The sequence below is a fragment of the Zootoca vivipara genome, chromosome 7 (genome assembly GCF_963506605.1).
Source record: "Zootoca vivipara chromosome 7, rZooViv1.1, whole genome shotgun sequence".
NCBI lineage: Eukaryota > Metazoa > Chordata > Lepidosauria > Squamata > Lacertidae > Zootoca > Zootoca vivipara.
The window spans coordinates 17,239,989-17,267,291 of record NC_083282.1 but is presented as its reverse complement, the minus strand read 5'-3'; the positions used below and the strand labels follow the sequence as shown (position 1 = coordinate 17,267,291).

Below are 27,303 nucleotides of genomic sequence, written 5' to 3'. Positions count from 1 at the left end.
TTGCTAATATTTTCTGGCTTCCAAAATGAGCAATTTCAACATCATCATCATCATCATCATTATGAAAGGAAGATGAGAGTGTTCCACATCAGCTAAGCTTTAAAAAGAAAAGAAAAAAGACGGCTGTATTTCAGAACTGTGTTTTGCAGGGACATAAAAGAAGGCTTTTAAAAGCCCAGGGAATGATTCCTAGGGTCAGAAGACCTTTTCAGATTTGAACTCGTGTGTCAAAAGAATGGAGCTATGAAAGAGAGAGAGATATTTAGCACAAGGTATCTTGTTTAGGATCTTACTGATGTAGCAAATGAAGAAATTAACGGATGAAAGGTATGGCGAAGCAATTAATAGTAGTATAAGAAAAAAATATTCCATTAATTCACAGTGATGACATAGATCAGCAGTTTTCAAACGTTTTGCTTTCAAAAGAATTTCTTTCTGCATTAGCTCGTTCAGCACAGCCCCCCCCCCCACCTATGTTGCAGAGGATTCTGGGTCTTGTTCTGTGGTGATATACTCAGCTCTTGTGAGGCGCTGTTTGGCCCACTTGAACACACCAAACGGTCCTTAAAAATTGAAGAACTGGGCAATTAATAGTGGTGGGCAACACTGATTTTCAGAGCAGCTTATCTGCCATTATTGATGAACCTCTGGTGCAGTTTCTGGTGGAACCTCTAAGCTGGATCACAGGAGGAAATGTTATAATAAATAAGGAGCGGGTATAATTAGAGAGTAGCCAAAATATCACTGAGGTGCTCCTTCGGCTTGAATTTGGCAGGGGCACAGTACAAAATGCCCCCTTAAAGTCCTTCCCAAAATTATTTTGATTTTGTTTATTCTGTCGTTGTTCATTGTTGTTTAGTCGTTTCCGACTGTTCGTGACCCCATGGACCATAGCACGCCAGGCACTCCTGTCTTGCACTGCCTCCCGCAGTTTTGTCAAACTCATGTTCGTAGCTTCGAGAACACTGTCCAACCATCTCGTCCTCTGTCGTCCCCTTCTCCTAGTGCCCTCAATCTTTCCCAACATCAGGGTCTTTTCCAGGGAGTCTTCTCTTCTCATGAGGTGGCCAAAGTATTGGAGCCTCAGCTTCACGATCTGTCCTTCCAGTGAGCACTCAGGGCTGATTTCCTTCAGAATGGATAGGTTTGATCTCCTTGCAGTCCATGGGACTCTCAAGAGTCTCCTCCAGCACCATAATTCAAAAGCATCAATTCTTCGGCGATCAGCCTTCTTTATGGTCCAGCTCTCACTTCCATACATCACTACTGGGAAAACCATAGCTTTAACTATACGGACCTTTGTAGGCAAGGTGATGTCTCTGCTTTTTAAGATGCTGTCTAGGTTTGTCATTGCTTTTCTCCCAAGAAGCAGGGGTCTTTTAATTTCGTGACTGCTGTCACCATCTGCAGTGATCAAGGAGCCCAAGAAAGTAAAATCTCTCACTGCCTCCATTTCTTCCCCTTCTATTTGCCAGGAGGTGATGGGACCAGTGGCCATGATCTTGGTTTTTTTGATGTTGAGCTTCAGACCATATATAAAAGTCGTTGTTCATAGCTACAAAAATTGCCTCTTTCTCACAGCCTCAATGCACTGAGCAGGAAAGTAAGGGAACTTTCCCCAATTGCCCAAGCAATTGTGCTCACTAACCTCTGGTCTTTGAAAAGACATATAACAAACAATCCCCACCCCCAACAAACATTCTTTGCATATACAATGTAAACGTTAAGCAGGTTTGTGTAATAGCTTAGAACTGATTACATCGGTAAGGTGTCTTCTACGCTCCACCCTAATAGATTGTCCCAGAGTGAGAGGTGGGTACCTGGTATATAAGGGGTCAAAGTCCTTTCCACTGTGCTGAATAAATCTGTGCAATGCCATGTCAAAATCGCTTTCAGTCTTTTATGTCCCTGATTGCTCTAAGACTCTTTGTTAGTTTCCCCATAAGGGCTATATTACATAGTCTTCTATCCCATCATGCCTCTACAATTAAGTTAGTAGCCATTTTCCAATATTGTGTTAGTATATTGCTTAGCTGCAGACTTGCAAAAAGTAGTGTTTTTTATCCTGCTTCTCTGTTATAAAAACACACAAAGCTGCTTACAGAGATTAACATAGTGGAAGAATAAACAATAAAAACTAAAAATGCACAATACCAGTGATAAGACCAAAGCATTTAAAAACAGCCGATTATAAGTAAAACGATTGACTTCTTTCTTTTCTATTCCCCCCTACCACCTACCACAGTTGGACCAACAAATAAATGACAAAAGGAGAGCTCAACTTTGCAGCCCATGGAAAGAGCTGTGAAGCTGGAATTGATGTTTCAGCTGAGCTCTGATGGCCTCATATAGACATATAACTGAGCCTTACAAAACAATGCATAATCAAGTGTTCAATATGTTGCTAGAAAGATATGAGACACGTTGGGAATAATAAGGAACCTTTACAAAATAGCAAGCCAAGCCATTGCAATATAACCAGTCATAAGATCTGAGTCATTAAACAAGAAATTAACCAGTTTATTAATATATTCACATATTTACACAATATTACAAATTAAAGTACTGCCCCAGCTCCCCGAGTGAGAGCAAGGTCAGGCAGAGAGGCAAAAAGAAAATGCATTGCAGAAAGAAGGGGGGGAAAGCAATGGCTCTGGCATTTTAAATCTTTGGTATTTGAAATATAATACAATGCAGCGTTTAATTTGTTCAACACAGGGCATTACAAACAACACAACAAGCACAGTCCTGTCCAGAGTTCTGCAGGTGCACACACAGAGCTTCAGAATGACTAAGCTCCTACATTCGCTACCCTGGAAAGAGAAGAGAAAGCCCGGCAGTGCAAAAGGTTTCATGTTGGATTGCAAAGTCACAATCCAGAGACTCTGTTCAACCCTTAATAGATATGCAACAGTAAAAGAAGATGGAGCCTTGGTCCACCCTTACCCTCTCCTCCCCACTGCTGTGAAACCAAGAGAAGTCCCTCCTTGTTCTAACAGGCAGGTGGAGAGAGTGATTTATGGAACCAAGAGATGAGCAAGGTGTTTATCTGCTATTGAAAACTGACCACTTCAGTTGCACAAACCATACTGTTTCTCTCCTCTTGCTGAAGTTAATGCAGAAGCTCTTCCACAAGTGGAAATCCCCTGCCCCTAAAGAACTGCTGGGCCGAGGTGCGTGAATAGGAGGGAAGTGTTTAGATATGACATGACTTCACTGAGTTCCATTAAGCCCCTGAGTTGCAACAATTAGCAAACAGCAACTTTAGGTTACCTAAACTATTAATCAAAATCTTTTCTTGAAAAGATACATTTCTTAATCTTTACCTTAAGCTGCTTCTCCCTCTACAAGACAGATAAACACTGATGACACAGCACAATACATTTCACAGACCTAGAGACAAAACCATATCCCATTAAAAGTCAGAAATAGCTTTTGGTAAAGCAATTTTGCCCATTTAGAGATCAAGTCCACTAGACAAAACTAGTTAGTACAGGGGAAAAAAGCACCAAGGGAGCATTCCTAATCTAACATTTAAGATCAGGTCATTTTATAAAATACATTTCTGCAATCTTTTACAAATGCTGCAGCTGGTTCCACCAAAATGATGTATTCAATAAAATCAAAGTTGACATCATTTTGAACTTCTGTAGGCTACAGGTATACGCAGAGATATCCTCTTTGCTTGATGTAAAGCTCCTTGATGGGGGCAGATTGGAGAGGCCTTGCAAATTCTGGATCAATTGGCAACTGAATGGCCAAGCATTCAACTAGAGGCAAGTGAGCATTAGGAATGGCAAGGGGAGAGAGGGGGACAGAATGCGCTGTGTGCACCAAGTTGGGATGGTCTCTAGGCACAATACACAACCTTGTGAGATGGAACAAAGATATCCAAGGCTTCTGCTAATTTTATGGGTAATGACACTCAGGCAAAACATCATCCAGAGATGTGTTGTTGTTTTTCTGATGGTGGATCCAAGAGGCCCTCCTTGTTAATCCAGAGTGCTTTTGCACATGCAGGGAATTTTTTTTGGTTTTCACTTCTGCTTTCAGCTTCTCACAAGTAGGGAACCCATGGTGGAAGTATGCTCTGACCTTCAGGAGCAGCTTCTTGGTGAAAGAGGTACAGGTATGGGAAACTTGGGTCTTCAATCAGTTCAGGAAGCACCAGATCCTTCGGATCCCACCCTATGTATTCGCCAGACAATTTGCTTGAATATTTTCTTGTTACGTGTTGTGTGTGGCATCATTCTCTACTGTTTTAACTCTTGGGATCTGGGCATCAGGTATTACTTGCTCTCCTATACAGTTCTGCAATTCTGCTCTCTACTTGACAAAACGGAGGGATGAAACATGAAGGCGAGAACCCTCAGAGATCTGATTGTTAGTGTCCTAGAAACTGCAAGGAGCTTATTAACTTGTACCAAATATTGCAATTTACTATTATAAGTGGAAAAAATATGAGTCCTCCAGCCCAATAATGAAAGCCGGTGAATGAGGAAATTACCATTTGTCTCAGAAAGAAAGCACAGTTCAATCCCTTTTTCTAACACAACTGTATGGTAACCCACAAAACACTTCCTGAAGTTTGCTATTTCATAAAACTTTTTAAAGGGGGGTGGGGAAGAGAGAAGACGACACAGACAAGCCAGTTAAAATGACCCTTGAATTAAAGACTGAACTCCTTTGTATTTTTCCTCCCCAGAATTACACGCAGAGCTGTGTTGAATTTAGCTTAGTCCCCATAAAGTGTGTTTAGAGGCTGCATCCTTGATGGCTATGCAGTCATTGGCAAGGTTAATTGCTGCTGCTGGATATTTCAAGACAAATAATATTGACCACATGACTACTGGAATGCTAAAACTCCCCCCACCCCTCCTCCTGGAAGCTATGATAGGCAACAATAAAGCAAGCCTTCATCTCCTAATGCCATCAGAGATGTTAGCTAACAGGAAAAGAAAAAAGAAACGAAGGTTAGTAAATAGCTACCCATACTTAGTATTCAATGTGTACAGCAGGATGGAATGAAAAGAAGCGTTTTTTAAAAAGTCTGTTTTGAAGTGATTTTTCAGGAAGGTGAAGTTAGAGTTTTGAACTGGTCCCCAGTGGTGATGGGCAGGCAGTTTGCTTCTTTGCACAGATCTGAGTGAGATATTAATCTGTCAACACAAACTTCTTCAGTAATCCCAGTGTTAAGACTGGAGGGTTTTAACAGACAGGAGCGCTGCATTTCAAATACTTAACAAGACGAATAATGCTTTGCAGATGGCTGAAATTCACAGTCCCTGAAGTTTATGATCGAGAGCACCAGCTAAGTCTCCAAATCATTCATCCTCTTCTACATACGTTGAGGGAAACCAACCCACCTAAAGGGAACATCAAGAAAGAAAAGGCACAACATATTAAATTGATATTCCTTTGGCACAGAATAATTTTCTTCAGAACCCACCTGTTCAAATTAGGTATGATTCACAACAGTGAGAAAGGGGATGAAAAGGGTATGACAAACTAATTTTTGTGGCAGAGCATTCAATGTCTCTCTGGATAAAGATATCAAGTTAATGACCCAAAGCGTGCAAAAAATAGGAATGTGATCAGAAATAGGGCTGACTGCCAACATTAGATTTAGCAATTCAGGAACTTTTGGCATTCAGCTGAGACAGGAATACAATCATGCCAAGCGCAGACTCAGTACTCAGCAAATGAGGCAGCAGACCTGCTTGTACCACTTCAAGCAGCAAGTGGGCACTCATATGATTGACTGAATGTGTGTGTGTGTGTGTGTGTGTTTGTATACCCTCTACACAGAAAACTGAGGGTTAAATTACTCTCACTGCATAGTCAATAAGGACTGTGAATGCACTCAAGACATAGAAAACTACTCAAGCAAACCAAACAGCGGTTGAAGCATCTGTCTTGCTCCTAAGACTAGCATGGGACAAGAGGCGAATTCTATTAACTGCATTGGCCTTGCACTGTCTTTGAGAAGAGGTTTCTCACATGCTCACATACAGTTTCCCATGCTTTCATCATGCCTAGAATTGATTTCCACAATGTGTTTTATTGGGGGGGGGGGAGACTGCCCCGAAAGACAACTCAAATGCTTAAGCTGGAACAATCCACTTGATATTGGTTTGCTTCCAGACTCAATTTAAAGTGCCAATGCTTACTTTTATGCCATTTGCGGCCTGGGGCTCACACATCTTTTGAGATAGCCTCTTCCTGGACAAGCCCTGCTGCAGCTGAGTTCTGCAGTTTGGAACCACTTCGAAGTGCCTTTACCTCTGGCTCAGAAATGAACTCACCAGTAAGGTAGAGCTGCTCTGGGTCTCCCATAGAAATGTTTTGAAAGCTATATTGCTGCTGCTTATGCCATTTTAATTTGCTAATTGTTGAGCACTATTCATTTTAAGTATTTTATTTTCTGGTTTCGTTCAAGACCCTAACAGTGCAACCTTGGGCATCTCCACTTAAGAGTAAGCCCTACTGAATACAATGGGACTCAAGGAATAGCGTGTTTCAGCTCAAACCTCAGAAACTTAGGATAAAAAATAGTTCAAATAAACAGAACAAAATTAAAGAAGCATTTGCTAACATTCTTCAAAGCATGGAATGTACAAAAAGTATGCTGTCAAAAACATAAACCTACCCTTCCATTTACTTCACCTCTCCACCAGCCATTGGCACTAATCTTGGTGTAAATTTTGACCACATCTCCTTTGACCAGGGACAGTTCACGCATATCTCGCGCACAGAAGTCATAGCGGGCAACAGCTATACCGAGAACCTTGGGACTCAGCACTGCTTGAGAATACAGAAAGGCAACGTAATTAGAAATTCACTAAACTGTGTAGCTGTTGAATTATTTCAGCACAGCATACAATTGTAGTACAAGTGCAAGCAAATGTATTTTTTAAACACAGAAATGCAAGCGGACCGTGTGGAAAAGTGCAAAAGAAATCCATTCAGTGTGATGTTTTCTTGACTAGACTTTTCTGTTTGTTTGTTTTAAACAAAGCCAAAACAGAAACCCAGAAAAAGCAGGGGAAATCATCCTAAATAGACATTGACTGGGAACCAAATGGGTCATAGGTATTACACACACCCTGAGGCTTTTGCACGTGAAATGTTGGGAGATAACTTCCGAGTAACATGAAGGGTTGCAAAAAGAAAGAGAAAAAAATCAGCACCTTTGCACACACACAAACACACACACAGAGATTTCTCATATATGGGGCTCATTAGATGTTGGTCATTCTGTTGAAATAAACGGAACACATTTCTAAGGACATCTGCTTCGGTTCAGGATGGTATAAGTAATTAGACAATCCCAACCTATTTTCAAAAAACAGAAATCACTTCACTAAGCCTAAGCCTAATTATTACTAAGCCTAATTATTCTATGCACACTTTCTTGATAATAAGACCCCCATGGAGCTTATTTCTGAGTAAATATGCATGAGAATGCACTGTAAGAAACAAAGGGCATGGGCCAGTCAAATTTGTTTTATCTTTTTGCAAACTGCTTTTTAAAACAAAAAACAATCAAGTGCTGTCATGTATTATCTCGCTGAGATTCCTGCATTGCAAGGATGATCCTCAGGCTCCTTTCCAATTCTACAATTCTATTATTCTACGTATAAATTTAAATAAATAAATGGCTTTTAAATTCCCCTCTCCCCCCCCCATACACAAATACACACACACTGCAACTATGTGGAGCATTATCACAGATGAACACCTCCTTCCCACACAGGCTGTTGTGCATGTATCAGTGGGGCGTTAATGATCACAAGCAATCAGCCAGAATCTTAAAAAGGACATATATCACACAGGAGAGAAGGAGCTGCAGGGACCTACCGTTTGGTCAGCTGAGACACTGGCAAGTTCTGCCTCCTCCTCTTTTTGAACTGTTTCCATTCCAGGAGTTCCTTACAAGAACTATTTAACTAGCTCCTTCAATTTGCTTTCCTCCCCGCATCCCTCCCCAACCTTTCTTCCATTTGTATAACTTCTCGTAGATTGCAAGCCTGAGCACAAGGACTGCCTTACTACTACTTATACAGAATCATTGTAGAGTCGGAAGGGGCCACAATGGTCACCTATTCCAACCTCCTGCAATGCAGGAACGTTTTTGCCCAACATGGCGCTCGAACCCATGACCCTGAGATTAAGAGTCTCATGCTCTACTGACTGAGCTGGAAGTGGAGGGGATATTACTTCACTCTGGAAACCCTGTTTTTGTTGTTCTTGAGGGGATTTAGATAAGATGCTTTAGATAAGTAATTAGATGACAAAACTGGACATTGTTGTGCTCTTATTCAGGAATGAAGCCATGCAGAAGACTTTAAAAAAACCTGCAAGGGACCAGGAACGGGACTGAATAGTGTTATCAAGTCAATAAGAATTATTTGCAGCATGACCAACCTCCATGCTTAACCTTATCATGAATTTGGGGGATTCACCTTAAATAGTGTTGGCACTTTAAGGAAGGAATGGAGATCATGTGACACTTCATATGCTGATGGACTCCAACTTCCATCAGCCCTAGCCAGCATGGCCAATGGTCAGGGATGGTGGGTGTTGGAGTTCAACATCATCTGGAAGGCCACAGATCCCTGAGGAAACTAGCATTCAAGAAGCATCCACTGTTCTCTCATGTCACCTTTTCCTACTATATTTTTATTTCTGGATCTAAATACCAAATGTGACATGCAAGAGACAAAATCAATATAAGTGCTAGCAACCTAAGCATGGAAACAGCAGGGGGGAATACATTATAAAACATGCACAACCAAATCAGTCCACAGTTAAAAATGATCAGAAAGTCAAAAAGTTTTAAGCAGCTAAAAATATATATTCTGGTGTTTTTTTAAAATCCTTCCTTAACAGGAAGAAATCAGTGGGTAGAGCTAAGAGGAAGGGCATGCCATAATCTGCATTTCCCTACTTTAAAAATATCATTGGCACAATGTCCAAGCAGTTCAGTAAATGATGGGGTGTGTACCAAAGTAATGGCTGCTGAGCCTAAAGTGGAGAAAGAGAGACAGAGAGAGGCAAAGCCACTCCCTTCAAGCTAGTCTTAGAAGTCAAGCAAAGTGACTTCATGATCATTCCAACTAGAGCAGTGAAGACGGAAAGAAATTTCTCAGATCACTGCAAAAAACGATTCTTGGGTGCAAAGGCACAATCATTATCACAGCAAACTGAGGAGGGGTAGAGGTGGTTACATTTACTGAACCCAAATTATTTCATCATGGGGGGGGGGGCATAGCTGCAAAGTTTTCCCTTTTCTCGCGAGGAAGCCTATTCAGCATAAGGGAAAATCCCTGTAAAAAAGGGATAACTTGGCAGCTATGGGGGGGGATGCTTCCACCACCCAGCCACCACCCCAACAAAACAAAAAGGCCATTGCAGACAGAAGAACTGGCTCCCCCCAATATAAAACCACAAGAGTTATATATAAAATGGCATCCAAAGGAGAAAAATATATACACAGCTATGATGAAGATCACCATTTGCGTTCCAAAATTGCTGCATACGCTTTTGTGTCATAGTTTATTGTGGACTCATATGGTAAAGGTAAAGGGACCCCTGACCATTAGGTCCAGTCGTGACCGACTCTGGGGTTGCGGCGCTCATCTCGCGTTATTGGCCGAGGGAGCCGGCGAACAGCTTCATATGGCACCAAAAGACAATTATTTTACACACTGCGGCAGTTTTCCCATAACAGTAATAGATACAGTGGAACCTCAGTTTATGAACACCTCGGTTTATGAATTTTCGGTTTATGAACGCCGCGGACCCATCTGGAACGGATTAATTCACTTTCCATTACTTTTAATGGGAAAGCTCGCTTCAGTTTATGAACGCTTCAGTTTATGAACAGACTTCCGGAACCAATTACACCCATGTTTCAGTTTATGAACGCTTCAGTTTAAGTACTTCACGGACCCGTCTGGAACGGATTAATCCACTTTCCATTACTTTCAATGGAAAAGTTTGCTTCAGTTTATGAACGGTTACTCCGCGGACCGTCTGGAACGGATTAATCCACTTTCCATTACTTTCAATGGGAAAGTTCGCTTCAGTTTATGAACGCTTCAGTTTATGAACAGACTTCCGGAACCAATTGTGTTCATAAACCGAGGTACCACTGTACTGTACTTTGGGGGGAAATAATAACTGTATAGACTTCAGTGACCAAAATTGAAATGCCTCATATAAAATTGCAGCCTGAAAATAAATTATGCCCTATTTTTGTCACTATAGTACCTAATGCACACTCCCTTTAAGCAGCCAGTATTATAAATATAAGACCACATCAATACTTTGGGGAGAAAAGGTAGGGGAGGGAATAAGAAAATCCGCCATTTGATTATCGCTTACATTTCCAATATGTAAACATTGTCCACTACTGTTCATAAACCAACACTTTTGCCAAAGTTGTCAAATGCTGTAATTTTTTGCTTACATCACTTTAGGAGAGATACATCAACTATGACAAGAGGAAAGCAGGAACCATGAGGATAGGAACTCCAAGAATGCACAGAGGCTAAATAAGGAGGACTTTAAGTAAGGGGTTGTTCACATCAAGCAAGATTTTGTGACAGGTGTTCCACTAAAGCCAGGATTTCATTTGAAATCCTGCTTCCAATAATGTCTTGAGAAGCCTACAAACAAGTCACGAAGACACCAGTCCTTCCTTGTTATTTGTATCCCCTTGGAGGTACACCAGGTCTATAAACAGAGGCTCCATTTAGTCATTGTGGCTGTCAGTAACCTCCAGAAAAATGTCTAATCTTCTTTTAGTCACTGTGTTTACAACCAGAAGCCCCAAGAAGATTTGCAAAGCAGAGGAGCTAACAGAGTTGCTGACTGCCATGCATCCTACTTGCCATTTGGTAGATTTGCCTCAAGTTTGTGGAAGTTTCTTTCCCACCCATCCTTTTGCTACTGAGACTACATTTGTCAGCCTCCATCTCCTGGCCCACCAAAACATCTCATCAGGGATGGGGCACCTATGGACTTCCAGATGTTGTTGGATTCCCAACTCCCATCAGTCCCAGACAGCATGTCTAATGGTCAAGGTCTGCAGCAGTTGTTGTCCAGCAGCATCTGGAAGTCTAAAGGTTCTGTTTCCAGGCTATACTTCAATCCATCCCTCATATTTTTAACCGACCAGATTGGCAGTCCTAGGTGTAGATAGTTATATCCTAGTTACAGGTAGGTAGCCGTGTTGGTCTGACGTAGTCGAAACAAAATATAAAAAAATCCTTCCAGCAGCACCTTAAAGACCAACTAAGTTTTTTATTTTGGTATGAGCTTTCGTGTGCATGCACACTTCTTCAGATACGTATCTGAAGAAATATGCATGCACACGAAAGCTCATACCAAAATAAAAAACTTAGTTGGTCTTTAAGGTGCTGCTGGAAGGAATATAGTTACATCCTGTATTTCTAATAAAATATTCTCGCTCTGACTATGGAGGGTCTCTTTTAGCTATCAAGTGATGATTTTTACTCTAGGTAAGACTTTTTTTTTTATACTGATATCGCACACAACACACAAACACATTTTAGGGCTGGGTGAGCTGTGAATATAAATAGATATATAACAGAGAGGTCACATCCGTAGAGCTCTCTCTGCTCTTAAAAGAAAAAAGAAACTTGGCCCTTTGTGGCATCTTAAAAAATTCTAAATGCTTCTTGACGTACAATGAAAGTTTGAAAGAGAATAAGAAACACAATAAAAATGCATAGAAAATAAAAAACAGATGGACAGTGTGCATGCAAAACTCTAATGAAGGTTGTTGTTTTTTTAGACTGAAGTATTTTACCAAAGAATGCTGTTGCATTAAGCTCTGACTTAGGGATGGGACGAATATTTTGATTCACAAATGCATTGTTTTCAGATTTTGAGACTATGTCCAGATAGAATATGGTAATTTGAGATGTTCAACAGCTATTTATAGTATCATCGCGATCATACATATTAGGCTTAGTTCAGCCACAGCTGTGTAGAACTGCAAATTCTGAATGCATATTATTATTATTCCAAGATCAGCCTTGATGGCCTTTCACCTTTCTCACAAATGTATGGGAATCATCTATTTGAGAGCAGCACCTGCATAGCTGAGAAAACACTGGCTAACCAAACTTTGTATGTGTTCATCTGTGTGTGAGATCACATGGCAATCCCACTGAATGGTGTCCCATTCACTCGTTTGGCCAGGTTAAATATTCTCCCAGCCGTGGAGCAGCTGTTCAGAAATAAGTCACTTTCAAAAGGCTAGGAGACCATCTTTATAAACCATAATTTGATGTTTAGTCAAATTATATTCAACTGGGGGGGGGGGCAGGGGAGAATCCGTCCCTTCCCTAGCTTGCACTGCACACAGAGACAGAAATAATTTATTTGCAAAACAGAAGCAAATTGAGAAGAAATATAAAAGCAGTAAAGCAGTACCTGACCAGAAAGGAGTGGAGGAAGGGGGAACAAAGCTGTAGTCTGGAGGAGTTACAAAAGAAAACCCACAGAACAAAGAAGGGGCTTAGAGAAAGAAAGGAAAAAGAGAGAGAGAAGCAAAATGACATTGAAATATCGATAAAATAATATTGGTAATATAATACTGCTGATAAAATTAGTTAAATGATATTGAAATATTAGCAACCCACACCATACATTTAAAACACTCTTCTATTTTTAATTACAGAATCCTGGGAACTGTAGTTTGTTAAGGGTGCTGGCCTCACAGACCTACGCAATTCCAAGCACCTGCAGCGAACTACAGTTCCACGCATTCTTCATACCTCATACCTCATAAAATGGTATAAGAGTGTTTCAAAGGTATGGTGTGGCTGCCTCTCTTAACAAGAAACATGGATTTCCCGGAAGAAACTTGGTGTTTTTTTCATACTCCCCAAACTCAAAAATCTGTGCCTTCTTTTTTTTCTTTTTTCTTTTCTCTTACCGAGCTGAGGTACAGAGGCTGTGGATTTGCTCTAACTCCTCCACTTGCATAGCTCCATTCCTCACCACTTCCTCCCCCACCTCAGAATAAGTATCAATGCACAGTGTGCAGAATGAAGCCATTAGTCAATGCCTTCCACCCTGGAGCAGTGGCATTATTAGTGCTTAGAGCATCAAGACTATGGTGAGGAAGACCCAAGGTTCAGACTTCCAATCACCCATGAAGCTTACAGGACCAGTCACTCTCTCTTAGTCTAACCTTTCTCCCAGGATTGTTAATTTGGGGCATGGGAGAAGCAAGGAAAGGAAAACGCGTGTGTCTCTTTGAGTTGGGGGGGGGGCTGTTAAATAAATAAATAAATAAATAAATAAATAAATAAATAAATAAAGCAAGTGGCTTCTAGATAAGCAAGCAAAATAATATGAATTCAAACTTCCCAGATTTGTGGCTGATTTTCTCTCAAAAAGGTATGCACGCAGAAGTTGGTTGCATTGTTGTTTCAACAACACCCCTGTTTGTGACAGGGCAGCAAAATGTATGCAGAATGCTTACTTTTTAGGCACTACTTGCTAGACGCTTAAAACTTCCTAACATAGATGTACCACTTTGTATTGTGGGGAGCACCATGCAGAGCATAAATAAGCACCTCGCTGCTATCATTTCCTGAATCAAAGAGGACACCAGTGCCTTTAACAGTTGCATAGCGGGAGATGTTTAATACCGTATGTGCAGCTTCTCCTATCACATGTGGTACGCAGACCCTCCCAAGTGTCCCTATTTTCCAGGAACAGTCCCTATTTTCCAGGAAGCCCATCCCGGTTTCTGATGTGGACCCGGAATGTCCCGCTTTTCCTTAGGATGTCCCTAATTTCATCAGAAAAATGTTGGAGGGTATGGAGTTAGGCGACTCCCAAGCCAAGGAGATGAGTACAACTTTTAGCAGACATCTGAAGGCAGCCCTGTATAGGGAAGTTTTAAAATGTTTTATTATGTTTTTATGTATGTTGGAAGCCGCCTAGAGTGGCTGGGGCAACCCACTCAGATGGGTGGAGTATAAATAATAAAATTCTTCTTCTTATGGAATAAGAATAATAATTCATTGGAGAAGTGTTGAAGGGTATGCAATAGGAGAGTTCTTTAGGGACAGAACTTGTGTTCTTTTCTTTCTCTCCTTGGAGGCTACATCTGTCCCCCTTCCCCTATCTTACCTTGCACATGGTACTAGCTCATATGAGAAGTGGCTGTGACTTACGTCACCCCTTCACTTTCCTGACGTTCCACTGCAGCAGAAAGCAGAAGGGTCTCGGTACTACACCATAAGGTAAAAAGGTAAAAGTAAAGGACCCATGGATGGTTAAGTCTAGTCAAAGGCAACTATGGGGTTGCAGCGCTAATCTTGCTTTCAGGCCGAGGGAGCCAGCATTTGTCCACAGACAGTTTTCTGGGTCATGGCCAGCATGACTAAAACACTTGGCACAATGGGACATCGTGACAGAAGCCAGAGCACGTGGAAACGTTGTTTACCTTCCCGCCGCAGCGGTACCTATTTATCTACTTGCACTGGTATGCTTTCAAACTGTTAGGCTGGCAGAAGCTGCAACAGAGCAACGGGAGATCACCCCGTTGTGTGGATTTGAACCGCCCACCTTCCAATCGGCAAGCTCAAGAGGCTCAGTGGTTTAGACCACAGCGCCACCTTTACCTTTACTCCACCATAGCCCAAATCAACAAATAATGTGGCACAGAACTATCTGACTCCAACCTTGCCCCTAGAAACCACATAAGCCCAAAAATGCACAAGTAATTATCATCGGCTGCAGTAAAGCTCACTCTGCTATTTCCTGGATCCCACAAGGTCATTGTGAAAGAACCACATAATTATGGCCTCAACCACATTTTGAATAGAAATAAGAAACCAAGAAAGAGCTGACAATTTTCCAATCTAGTTCAATATTACTTCCCCCCCCCCCAACAACTGAGCAATGCTGCAGGATTAGCAGGTTGAAAAGGAAGGCTGGTAAGGTATACTTCTCTTTCACATTCTATGGAGGAAAATTGTTCCTGGGTTGGGACTGCACCTCTTAGCAAAACCCTTGGCCAACTCCCCTCTATTAGCCTGAGGTGAAGGGAACATTTTAGATCACTATTTTCTCTTTTAAAAAAATTTATATAGAGATATAAGATGAGAGGATGCTAGCCTGAGACTTTAAGAAGATGAAGGTTCAAATTCCTAATCAGCTATGGATTTCCAGTGCCACTTTGGACAAGTCACTGATTCGTTTTCCAAAAAGGAAGGTCAAGAAAATAGTTTTTACATACAGGCTCTGGGAGGGCATGTGGAGTCTTTCCATGGCGAGACTAAGGAATGGAACATTCTTTTTATTTTTTGCAACACAGCCGAGAAATCCTTAGAAACACCTTCCCCTGAAAACCTGCTGCTTTTCAGATGTTTTGGAGTACAACTTTCATCAGTCAGAGTCAACATGACCAATGACTACGACTTCCATACAGTCCAAAATACTGTATAACCAGGTTGGGGAAGGCTGGGTTAGGAGAATCCAGCCTTTAATTACTTCACTGGTGATTTATCAGCCACTTTACCCTTAGAGCTCAGTGTGGCTTCTTAAATGTGCCTTTGGATCATGTTTTCAAATTGTATCAGAAATGTGTGCAAGCATTTGTAAGGCAAATCAACAGAACTTCTGTAAAGGAAAAAGGCAAGATTCTTCTGGATATTGAGAGACTTGGATGAACCACATGAATATGGGTAAATCAAATATGAACTGGTTGGACTTTTGGAAAGTGTGTGTGTGTGTGTGTGTTTTAAAATAAAGGTCATCAATGTTGCACCCATGGGTGGAAGCCTTCCCTGGCACCTGAATAGCCCTTGCCGTTCCACCTGCTGAAATGAGGCTTGAAAGAAGCATTTATGTTATGGCCAACATAATAACAGGTTGTGGTATGTACTTTGGCACCTAAAACAGTTTGCAAATGTGCCCATGGACCCAAAAAGATTGGTGCACCCTGGCATGGTGAATAAACAAGAGAGTAGATTTTTTTTCATTAACTACTATTCACATGGTAGAAAGTAGGTATAAGTATAAACTATTAGTTATTATAGTAGAATTATAACAGTGAAGTGACTCAGGACCTAACTTTAGATGAGGATACATAGTATGAGGTCAGAAGAAGATATTAATCCCATTAAAACTGTGAGTAGACACCTAAGCCCAGTTCAAATGTAGCAGTAATATATGATGAGTACAACCTTAGTACACACACTCCCCAAACCTCTGCTTCCAGTTGTAGAATACAGCAGTTTGACCACTACATGTGAACGCTGAGAACTGGTTTTGTGTTCAAAGCAGATATAAATGAAACCACAACAGATTCCGGTTTGGAAACAGATTCCGGTTTGGAAACAGATTATGGCTTGCACAAACTACTTTCTGCTGCAATGGCAAACATCAGAAGAAGCAAAACTTGAAGCAAACGCTTCAGATCTCTTTCTCCTTGAACCCAAAGGATTTAGTGTGGCTCCTTCTAATAACAAACCACATTTTTGTTGTCCCATGCAGTTACTATCCTCCTTGGTTACAATACTTGGTTCCTAGCTGTGGGATCATAGGCACATTCCATACACCTACAATCAAGCTTTAGATCTTCATGCTCAACAGGGGAAAGTCAGGGGAAGAGAAGCAGGAGTTAATTATATTAACATTAGCTCCATTTACTAATTTAACAAGAATGTGTGTACGATACCTGTTCCTGTTCCTACACAAGAATAACTAGAATTAAAATAACAGACCCATGAAATAAAGTGAGACAAGAGAAAGAAGTAGGGATTTTAAAAGCTCTCAAGCAAATGCAAGGGGAAAGGAATGCATATACACGAATTAGAAACCAAAATAAGCATTAGAAAGGGGTGTTAGGCAGAAAAGAAAAGAAAATCATAAACTGACAAAACAACAAAGACTGTTTGATGGGGAGAACCGAATGGGGAGTATAGAACACAATAGGAAGGACAAGATAATTTTGTTTAATTCTATGCACACGCACACACGCAACTAAGTTCTGCTGAATTCAATGGGATTTATGTAGATGGCCAAAGGCATATTTTTGCCTGAGACAGACAAGATGGCACCCCTCCCCATTCCACATACAAAAGCTGGTTGGACTGGCAAGTAGATCTTACTACACCACTACAGACAAGGTAGAACCGTAGAATTATAGAGTTGGAAGGTACCTCAAGGGACGTCTAGTCCAACCCCCAGCAATGCAGGAATTGGTTGCCCTCCTCTGCACACATTTCAGATTGTCAACAGCCTTCTTAAATTGTGGTGCCCAGACCACAGGTGTGGTGCCCAGACCACAGGTGTGGTCTGACCAAGGCAGAAGAGAACAGTACTTCTGTTGATGCAACCTAGAATAGCATTCACTTTTTTGCTGCTGCTGCATCACACTGTTGATTCATGTGAAGCTTGTGGTCTACTAAGACCACCAGATCCTTTTCACATGTACCGCTGGCAATACAGGTGTCTCCCATCTTACAGTGTGCTGTAGGCAATGCAGGTGTTACATCCATATTACAAAGTGATAGAAAAACTGCCTGATGTGAGAGTGTCCTATTTATTTTCCTACAAACCTCATCTGCTAAATAAGAAGCTCTTGGAAATAAGAGGTGAACATCTTAAATGAGCAAAAAGTGACGGGCTCTTCAAAATCAGAGTTATGAATGGCCATAATGGGATCTTTTAGTTTGTTGGTCAAAAGCATTAAAAGCAATCATTCCTCCTTATCTGATATTGAGTGTTATATGGACCTACTTCGCTTAAAACACTGCAATTTTGTTTTTTAAGAACATCTACAAATCATGTGGCAGTTTTTTCAACATGCTTCCATTTATCAATGGAATATTATTAGGCCACACTCAATTCCTTATGTCTAAACATATATACAGTCGTACCTTGGTTCTCGAACGCCTTGGTACGCGTTGAACGGACGTCCCGAAGGGATTCCATTCAAGAACCAAGGTACGACTTTACATTGTCAATTGCTGAGCAAGTGGTAATGAAGACATGCTTTTGAGTGGGGTGGGGTGTGCAAATGTGTGCACACAAAAGAGAAGGAGAGAGAGAGCACATTCAAATGACATCAATGTTATTCATTCTGTCCACTGGGTACTCACCCCATAGTCCAGGGATGGGGAGCCTGTGCCCTCCCAAAGGTTGTTGGCCTACAACTCCCATCAGTCCCAGACAACATGGTTAATGGTTAGGGTTTATAGGAGTTGTAGTCCAGTAACACCTGAAGGACCAGGGGTTCTCCATTGTGACTACTGTATATTCAGAAGATAATCATTAGATGTTAGGGGAGAGGAGAAGTGGGAAAGCTTAATCCTTCCCCTGCCTATTGCTTTTTCCCTGCATTCCCCTTCCGGAACTTCTTTTCTCTAGCGATTGTTCATTGTCTACTGCACACATCCAGCCTTTTCTCTTCAAATATGAGCCCTTTCCCTAAGGAATTTTCGATGTTTGATGGTTATTCAGGTTCTCGTGCCAAAGCCTTCCATTCAATATCTAGTCAGGCCCCAGAAAGATATTCTAACAAGAGCAACATTGTAGAGGAAAATCTGTTAAGAACTTAAAAGTTTCTTCACAGAAATTCTGCTCTTTAAATCACACAAATTATTCATTTAAATGCCAAATGCAAGATTAGAATTACATGTTTATTAATTCATGTAGCCGAAAACAGCGCAGCCAATGCAAAATGTCTGTTTACAAATCAATCGCTCACTTACATTTTTAATAGATGTTTGAGCGGTGATTTGATTTAAGGACAGGCAGTCAGGAAGTCTAACTAGACCTGTTCATAAACCTGTCAGCAGATCCTGTTTCTGCTTAGCTGCAGGGAAACAAAAAAAAAAAAACCTAGCTAAAAGCATTATCATATTAATTGGTTCTGTGTCAAAAATGCAAAATGAAGATGTTTTTAACCTACTGCTATTCCTTTGTTATTAAATGACAGCAAATTCTAATGCTCACAGTTGCCACATGCTCTGTTGCCACTTGCTCTGTTGCTCCGTTGGTCCAGCGAATTTTCACATTCTTTGTATGGGTACTGAAGAGTTGTATCCAGACTTCGGAAGCCTTCTTTGAGAGAGTGGTGCTTGTAATACTCCACAAGTTCCTTCCAGAAGACAGGGGGAAATAGATTAGAAATCTTTAGTTTGTGCTTTCTCCCACCAGTATTTAAGGCACATAAACTTTAATGCAGCTTTATAGAAATAGATGCACCCAGTTCACAACAGTGGTACCTCGGTTTGCGAACGCAATCCATTCCGCGGAGGCGTTCACTCGCCAAACGCATGCTTCTGTGCGTGCGCGAAGCGCCGATAGAACGCTTCTGCGCACGCACGCGCTGCACAGATCGCTTCTGCGCATCCGAGTGCCACGGAACCCAGATGTAAACACTTCCGGGTCCGCGGCATTCATAAACGGAGGCGTTCATAAACGGAGGTAGGCGTAAACCGAGGTTCCACTGTACTGTTGCAGGAATAGTACTGGAACTATGTCGGTACTCTTTGCTTGTTATTGAAGAGGTACTTGTGTGATGAAAGATCAAAGACAAGGCACATCAATTACACAAACAGTACAGGTTTAATTCATACATGAGAGATACAGTGGAACCTTGCAAGACGAATGACTCGCGCAATGGAAAACTCGCAATATGAAAGCGTTTTGCAATCTTTTTGTTGACTCGCAAGACGAACTTCTCTATGGCCGTGCTTCGCAAGACAAATTTTTTTGCATTGATTTGTTTTAATTGGAAAACCACAAAACGGAATTTTCGTAATACAAAACGACTCGCGGAACGAATTAATTTCGTCTTGCGAGGCATCACTGTATTGCATTTGCATTTTCAGCATTCAGGAATTAAGCTGGAGGGCATCTGCATATGTGAGATTGGCCTATTTATCATAAAAAGCTGGTGGGGGTAAGCATGTCAGCTTCTTAGTGAAACAATTCTCACATTAAGAAGAAAAAATCCTGCGCACTGAAACAATCATGCCAAGCTAGAAACATTCACCATGACACCTACATTTCTATGCACAGGGAATTGCGAGCCCCTCTTCAGGGGTGTAAAGTCCTAACATATGTTTATTACTTTGCCTGGCATTTGTGACTTTCACCTCACATTCCTTTTCCCCATGTGGTTATCATTGCCTCTACACTTGTACTTATTCTTGTACATACAGTTCAGGTGTATGCGACATATTTTTCTCATATGGTTTGGCTTCCTGACACACTTGCAAACCATTCACATGATGTTTTGACCCTTGGAAAGGCCATTACTCGTAATGCACACCAGGAACCTATGCCACACAGGTAGAAGTTTTTGCATGCGCTCAAGCCAGTGTGCAAATAAACACACACACAAAACAACAACTAAAACTTGCTAAAGTTTCTCGTTGTCCAGATCAGTATACTGTATACATTTATCCAACTCCTAACAGTCAGCTGTAAAAGTTAGCAATCACCATCTGTTAAAACACCAGTGACAAACGTACTGACTAATCCCAAAGCAGTAAAAACAACCCACCAGACGTTCTCCCGCAGCTTTGAAAGTGAGGTTTTAAAATGATGATAAAATGAGGTTTTCTACATGTACAGTTTTGCAATCAACAAACCAGACACTCCTGTCCAATTGCTTTGTAGTTACATGTGCTGAGGTTCTTTAATGTTAACTCCTTACTCTAAACCAGGCATAGGCAACCTTGTCTCTCCAGATGTTTTGGAACTACAACTCCCATGATCCCTAGCTAACAGGGTCAGTGGTCAGGGATCATGGGAGTTGTAGTTCCAAAACATCTGGAGAGACAAGGTTGCCTATGCCTGCTCTAAACTCTCAATTGTTATTGAGAATTCTGTTAACTGTACGATCAGACCATCCAAGCAAACGGCCGTTCGTTTTTCAGAACCTTATTTTTGTGCGCCAACTATTGTTTCTTTCCAATATTTTATATGGCTGTTACGGAAGCATGAAGAATCTTTCTGAATTTCAATATGAATTGGCCCTGATATGGCTGTTCCAAACTAAGGTGTGGATTGGCACATAGCTATGAACCGTTTTCATACTTCCTGAATCTTCTGACTCAGTTCTCCACTTATCAAAATGATTGTTTAAAATGCTTTAGAAACATGTATTGAAATATTTATCTAAATGCTGATTTAAAAACAAAAATACAGACAGTAGGGAACAGACTTATGAGCAAACACATGCAGAAGTAACAAGCATCAGATAAAGACTGATTCTTCCATCTCTAGTTACTACCCTCCAGCCCAATTAAAAACCCTCTCTTGTTCTCAGTTGTGTTGCAAGAAATAGTTGAATTTTCATGGAGCAACACAATAATGTGCAGGCATGTGGCATAATGAATACATTACAAGGTGAGAAAAAACTCAGTAAGCAAATGATCTTTTTTTTTTAATGCTCATGAGTCATACCGCTCATAAAGGAAACTCATATACCAAACTACAGTAATTCTTAATTGAAGCTTCCAAATGCCTTTGAGCTCCTCACATGCAACTGTATGATCACACGTTCCTTAAAATTAAAAATGACATGGTATAAAATCCTTTTAACTATGTCTTCTCACAAATGTAGGTTTATACATTCACACTAGAAGCCGATTTAAGCACAAAGTGCTTAAAACTGCACAGGTGACCCAGAGATTTCTAAACACTGACCACAATCCAACCAAAGCTAAACAGTTAAATCCATTTCGATTTCCACTGCAAGAAATTCAAGTACACACTTAATACACTTACTGGAATGAATGGGACTTAGAAGTGATTAGCTTTGGCTCGATCATTAAGATCGGCTCAGTTTTGAACTGCTTATGAGTGTGTACTGTACATGATCTACACAGGGACCCTTGCCAGCATGAAAACCTTTCGCTACTGCTGGGTTGGTTTTCTCTCCAAACACAAAATCTGTCATAACACTATTCGTGTTTTACATTTATCTCGACAGTGTGCAATAGTATCTTTTCAGCTGACGGCAACATATGAGAAAACTAGCTGAGCAGAAGATCGTGGAAGGCCTCACATGGGTTCAGTTTCTGATTAGACAGCAGCCCCATTCAGGTGTTTGAGCAAACACATAAGGGCTTAAACTGTGGAGGAAGATAGGGGTGTGTATACAAGCCAAACTCCAAATGCCCCACATGCTCTGGCACCACATTAGACCCCCATGCATTCAGTTGAACACGCTCCAAAGATCGCTACGATCAGGAACACTTCTTCTTCAAACCTTCATGTTTAAAACACAGCTGGCACATTTCGGGGTACAGGGTGGGGCTTACATGTGTTCTCCCTTCTCTTCCACAGTTTAAGGCCACATAAACATTTGCCTGAAAGCCAATATAGGGCTAAGCTGAATACTGCGTGTGCCCATGTCTATGTGTGTGTGTCGAACAACTGTGTGCAAGGAAGCTCCAGTTCCGCTTGTCAAAGGATTGCTTCCCTCTTCCTGTGCCTTCCAAGTGTTCCCAAGAACAGCAGGTCAGCTGTCTGTGAACATGCCACCGTCTCATCTCCCCACTTTCTGCTGGCTTTTAAACAGTGGGGGGGAAGGTTGGCCTACAAGATTCTTACTAAGCACACAAGACATCAGGACTCTTGGAAACAACAACTGCTGTCTTTCAAAGAAGATGAGCCGTGATAAGAAGGGTTTTTAAAAATAATAATAATAATAATAATTCATCAGATGGCATTAGGAACAGGTCAGGGCAGCACCTCCTGTTATCTTTGGAAAGCAGAAAGCACACTTCCAAGAGCCACCTGTATATCAGAAGATGAATGCAAAATGAAAGGTGATGGTGGAACTATAAGGTATATCTCTGTGTCACAGATGATACACTAAGAGCTTCAGTCTGAAAGTGATAACTGTAGCCTGCATATCTGCTCTGCAAGACGGAAGTATTTATTATAATTCACTGCCATATCGCATGATCTTGAACAGCATACACCATTGTGACTCCCCAAAAGTGCAAGCAACAAGACAAACTACTCAAATGCACAGATTCCAAATTCCCCTTTAAGAGTCAGTATAGTGCAGTGCTTCGAGTGCCAAAGACCACAGAAACTCACCAGCCTCAGTACTTCTCTTTCTCTCTCTCTCTCTCTCCTCCCCCCCCTGCATAACCCACCTCACAAGGTTGCTGTCGGGCAGCTATAGGCAAACTCGGCCCTCCAGATGTTTTGGGACTACAACTCCCATCATCCCTAGCTAACAGGAACAGTGTTCAGGGATGATGGGAGTTCTAGTCCCAAAACATCTGGGGGGCTGAGTTTGCCTATGCCTGCTGTAGGGGGAGGAACCTGCAAGTCACCCCGAGCTCTTTGGAGCAAAGCCGGAACAAAAACGTAGTAAAATCAATCAAGATAAATTATATAGCATTTCCAGATGGCGCTTGTATTGAGTTGTGGGGATGCTGTCATTTTTCTGGTTCTACCAAACAGTTCATATGTGAACACTTTCCAAACCCCAAGATAGTCAAGGCACAGTTGTTTTGGGATTTTATTGGAGGCACACTTCAGTCTCATGTTCCAAATACTTTTCAGTATGAAAAAGTGCTAGATGAATTCAACTTCTGCCTCCAGGGCAAGTGCCATCTTGGCCCCGTGACCATGGGTGCCCAGGGCTGTGGGTGCCATGCAGCCCTCTCACCTAAATTTGTGGGTGCCTGGTCCCTTCGTGGGGAATTTTGTGGGTGCTTGGGCCCCCAGGGCCCCCGGGAGTTGACACCTATGCTCCAGGGCTTGGAAGAGCTACACTCTAGGGTTTGTTTCTTATTCAGGAATCAGGATCAAAAAGATTTTTGGCATATAAGACCGTCTGCCTCGGGCTTTCATTGTGGCCCCGAAAGTATACAACTACAAGGGAGTAAAGTGAACTAAACTCAGTGGGACTTGCCTCTGAATAAGCATGCAGAGGAGCAGGTTTTAAAACACATTTAACAATAATTCTCCTGCCTGGTGTAATGCAGACCATGCCTTTCTAATGATAAGCTAGATGATCCTACAAAGAACTTTAAAAATCTAAAGGAAGAGAAGCAGGTACCCACACCCCTTGCACGACTCTTTTCTTCACTAGCTCTTCTACTTTTAATTATTTATTTTTGGTGGGATTTTAGTATCTTACATTTCAGGGCAACAGTTTGAAATGCTAGAAATTCTAAATATTTGTTCTGACTTGCATTTATGGAGGAAATCAAGCTCAGCAGGCACACCCTCCCATTGGTTTTTTATTCTGGAATCCTTGCAAGCTCCAATTAGCAAAGATGTGATAATTGGGGCCCCACCCTAAGCACTTTTCCAGTTTCTTATATCTCCACACTTCATTTGCATTAATCACTTAAACAAACTTCAAAGCCTGCCTGGGCCTCCTGTTGTTATCAATTCACTTGAGTCAAAGAAAAGCCACTCGCCAGAACAGGGATGGGAATCTGGCATGACCTCCTTGCCAGTGTTTTTGTGGACTGCAAGTTAGGTGGGATGCTTGTTTTGGGATAAACATCATCTGAGTTACAGAGGCAATCAAGCATTTAACTGGATCATTTCTATCATGCCCTTAATCCAAAGATCTCAAGACGAGTAAAAACAATTTCAAGGAAATTGGAATACTGATAAAATCATTTTAAAAAATAACTCTAAAATACATCACAAATATATCCAAGGAACATCAGTGTTAACTCCCAAACAGCTGTGTTTAAAGCCATCTTTTGAGCTTGTGACTAAACAACAGCAGTGACGATGCAAACCAAATTTCAAGGGATAGGACAGGCATAGGCAAACTCGGCCCCCCAGATGTTTTGGGACTACAACTCCCATCATCCCTGACCACTGGGTCCTGTTAGCTAGGGATAATCGGAGTTGTAGTCCCAAAACATCTGGAGGGCCGAGTTTGCCTATGCCTGGGATAGGAAGTTCCAGAGCTGGGATGCTACAATGGGGAAACCCTCCCCCCCCACACACACCCCACACACCCAATGCACAGATCCCACTGATGGGACATAAAGAAGGGCCAGCCTGGCTGATCTTAACTTCTGGACAGAGTAATTTAACACAATACAAAAAAATAGCAAAACTGAAACAAAATCAGTATGTTCCCTTCTATCACACCACGGGCTAATCATTTATTCTGGGAGAACTTATTCTGGAAAACTTAATACAACACCTCATTCTGTTACATTTTAAAGGCTGCAGTGGAGGCAACACCTCCTCAAAACAGTATTAGTTATCACTGCCATAAAGATACAGTGATCTGGGAAGAATGCAAGAGACATTTTAAAGAAATCTCTGAAATTCCTTGTACAAGCAGACTGAGCATGATCCCTGAATTCTGGTTATGCTAAGAAGTTCAAAGATCAAAGCAAAATCATAGAGTCATGGAATTGCGGCGTTAGAAGGGACCCCAATGGTCTGCTAGCCTAGTCCAACACCTTGCAGGGAAGGGATCTCAATTAAGCATCCATGACAAATGACCGTCCAACAATTCCTTAGAAACCTCCAGGGAAGGAGAGTCCATCACCTTCTAACAGAGTCTGTTCCACTCTTGAACAGTTTGATGTATAGAATCTCCTTTCTTGTAACTTGAAGCCACTGGTTCAGGTCCTATTGTCGGGAGCAGGATAAAGCAAGCTTGCTCCATCTCCCATGTGGCAGCCCTTTAGATTTTTGAATATGGCTATCACATCTCCTCTCAGTCTCCTCTTTTCCAGGCTAAACATACCAACTTCTTTAACTGTTCCTCTTAAAGCTTGGTTTCGAGACCCTTGATCATCTTGGTCACCCTCCCTTGCACACGTTCCAGCTTGTCAATATTCGTCTTAAATTGTGGCACCCAGAACTAGACACAGTACTCCAGGTGTGGTCTGACCAAGGCAGATTAGAGCAACACTATGACTTCCCTAGATTGGGACACTAAACCTCTGTTGATGGCAGCCTAGAATAGCACTAGCTTTTTTTGCTGCTGCTTCACACTGTTGACTCCTGTTAAGTTTGTGGTCTACTAAGACCCCTAGGTCCATTTCGCATGTACTGTACTACTGAAAAGCCAGATGTCCCCCATTTTATATTTGTGCAGCTGGTTCTTCCTGCCTAAGTGTAGAACCTTACTTTTGTCCCTATTGAAATTCATTTTGTTTATTTAGGCCCAGTCATCTTGAATCCCAATTCTGTCTTCTGCGGCATTAGTTCCCCTCCCAGTTTGATGTCATCTGCAAATTTGATGCGCATCCCCTATTCCATCGTCCAAGTTGTTTATAAAGATGTTTAGCATAACTTCTAATCATTCTATTCTTTCAAATCACTGCTTTAGGCTTGCACAATGGAAGCATAATGCATAAGCTGTTCTCTCATCAGAAATTCATTCAATATTCTCATTCTATTCAGCTACTTTTAAGTCTCTAAAAGCAACATCAATGAGGGCAAGCTTTAGACCAAATAAGCAGAGGGGAAATGTACTGTTATTTATGAAACACAGTAATTGCACGGTTTGACTGGACCAAAGCTCCACCCCAAATGATTGCTCAGGACTACTTCAGATACAATAATCTGCATTAAAAAGGGGAAGAATTGGTGACACACACACTTCTTTGGAAAAGTCCCCATTTAAGACTGCACCAAAGTAGCACGACAAAAGGATGAATGAGTCATCACATCTAACACCACTACCAAACAAATCCCTGAGAAGCAAATTCAGAAACTGCAAGAATATATAACTCATCCATCTCTTGGTTACTGAGAGACAATAGTGTTTGTGAACATAAAGGGATCATTATTGGACCTTGAATTTACTCAATCCATCAAAAAACTGTTTTTTGACAGTTTCCATCTCAACAGTGAATTCTACTGATTATTATGCATTGTATGAAAACTACTTCATTTCTCTATCATAAACCTGCTGCTTCAAAATCCACGCATTTGGAGAAAAAGTAAACTATATTTTTATTTTATCTGTGTTTACAGATCAAAATAATTCTAATCATTTAGTAGGATGGATTGCCTGGACATTCACAACTAAGTATATTATTAATATTTTAGTTACAGGTAGGTAGCCATGTTGGTCTGAGTCGAAGCAAAATAAAAAAATTCCTTCAGTAGCACCTTAAAGACCAACTAAGTTTTTATTTTGGTATGAGCTTTCGTGTGCATGCACACTTCTTCAGAAGAAGTGTGAAGAAGAAGTGTGCATGCACACGAAAGCTCATACCAAAATAAAAACTTAGTTGGTCTTTAAGGTGCTACTGAAGGAATTTTTTT

The 27,303-nt window shown here is 41.3% G+C and overlaps 1 protein-coding gene across 5 annotated transcripts in view; it reads right to left on the bottom strand.

The window, feature by feature from the left end:
- Nucleotides 1–2,496: 2,496 nt before the first annotated feature.
- Nucleotides 2,497–27,303, bottom strand: part of VAV3 (vav guanine nucleotide exchange factor 3) — a 157,405-nt gene continuing 132,598 nt past the window's right edge. For 3 of the 5 annotated variants that reach the window (XM_035124355.2, XM_035124357.2, XM_035124359.2), the window contains 3 exons: nucleotides 19,018–19,162; nucleotides 6,650–6,804; nucleotides 2,497–5,366 (listed from right to left, as the gene is read on the bottom strand). In XM_035124355.2, coding sequence (XP_034980246.1) covers nucleotides 5,325–5,366; nucleotides 6,650–6,804; nucleotides 19,018–19,162 — 342 coding nt within the window. In that variant the 3' untranslated portion in view covers nucleotides 2,497–5,324. Of the gene's footprint in view, nucleotides 5,367–6,649; nucleotides 6,805–18,773; nucleotides 18,878–19,017; nucleotides 19,163–27,303 lie in introns of those variants that run through there. The other 2 variants (XM_035124356.2, XR_009557868.1) reach the window with 2 other exon arrangements.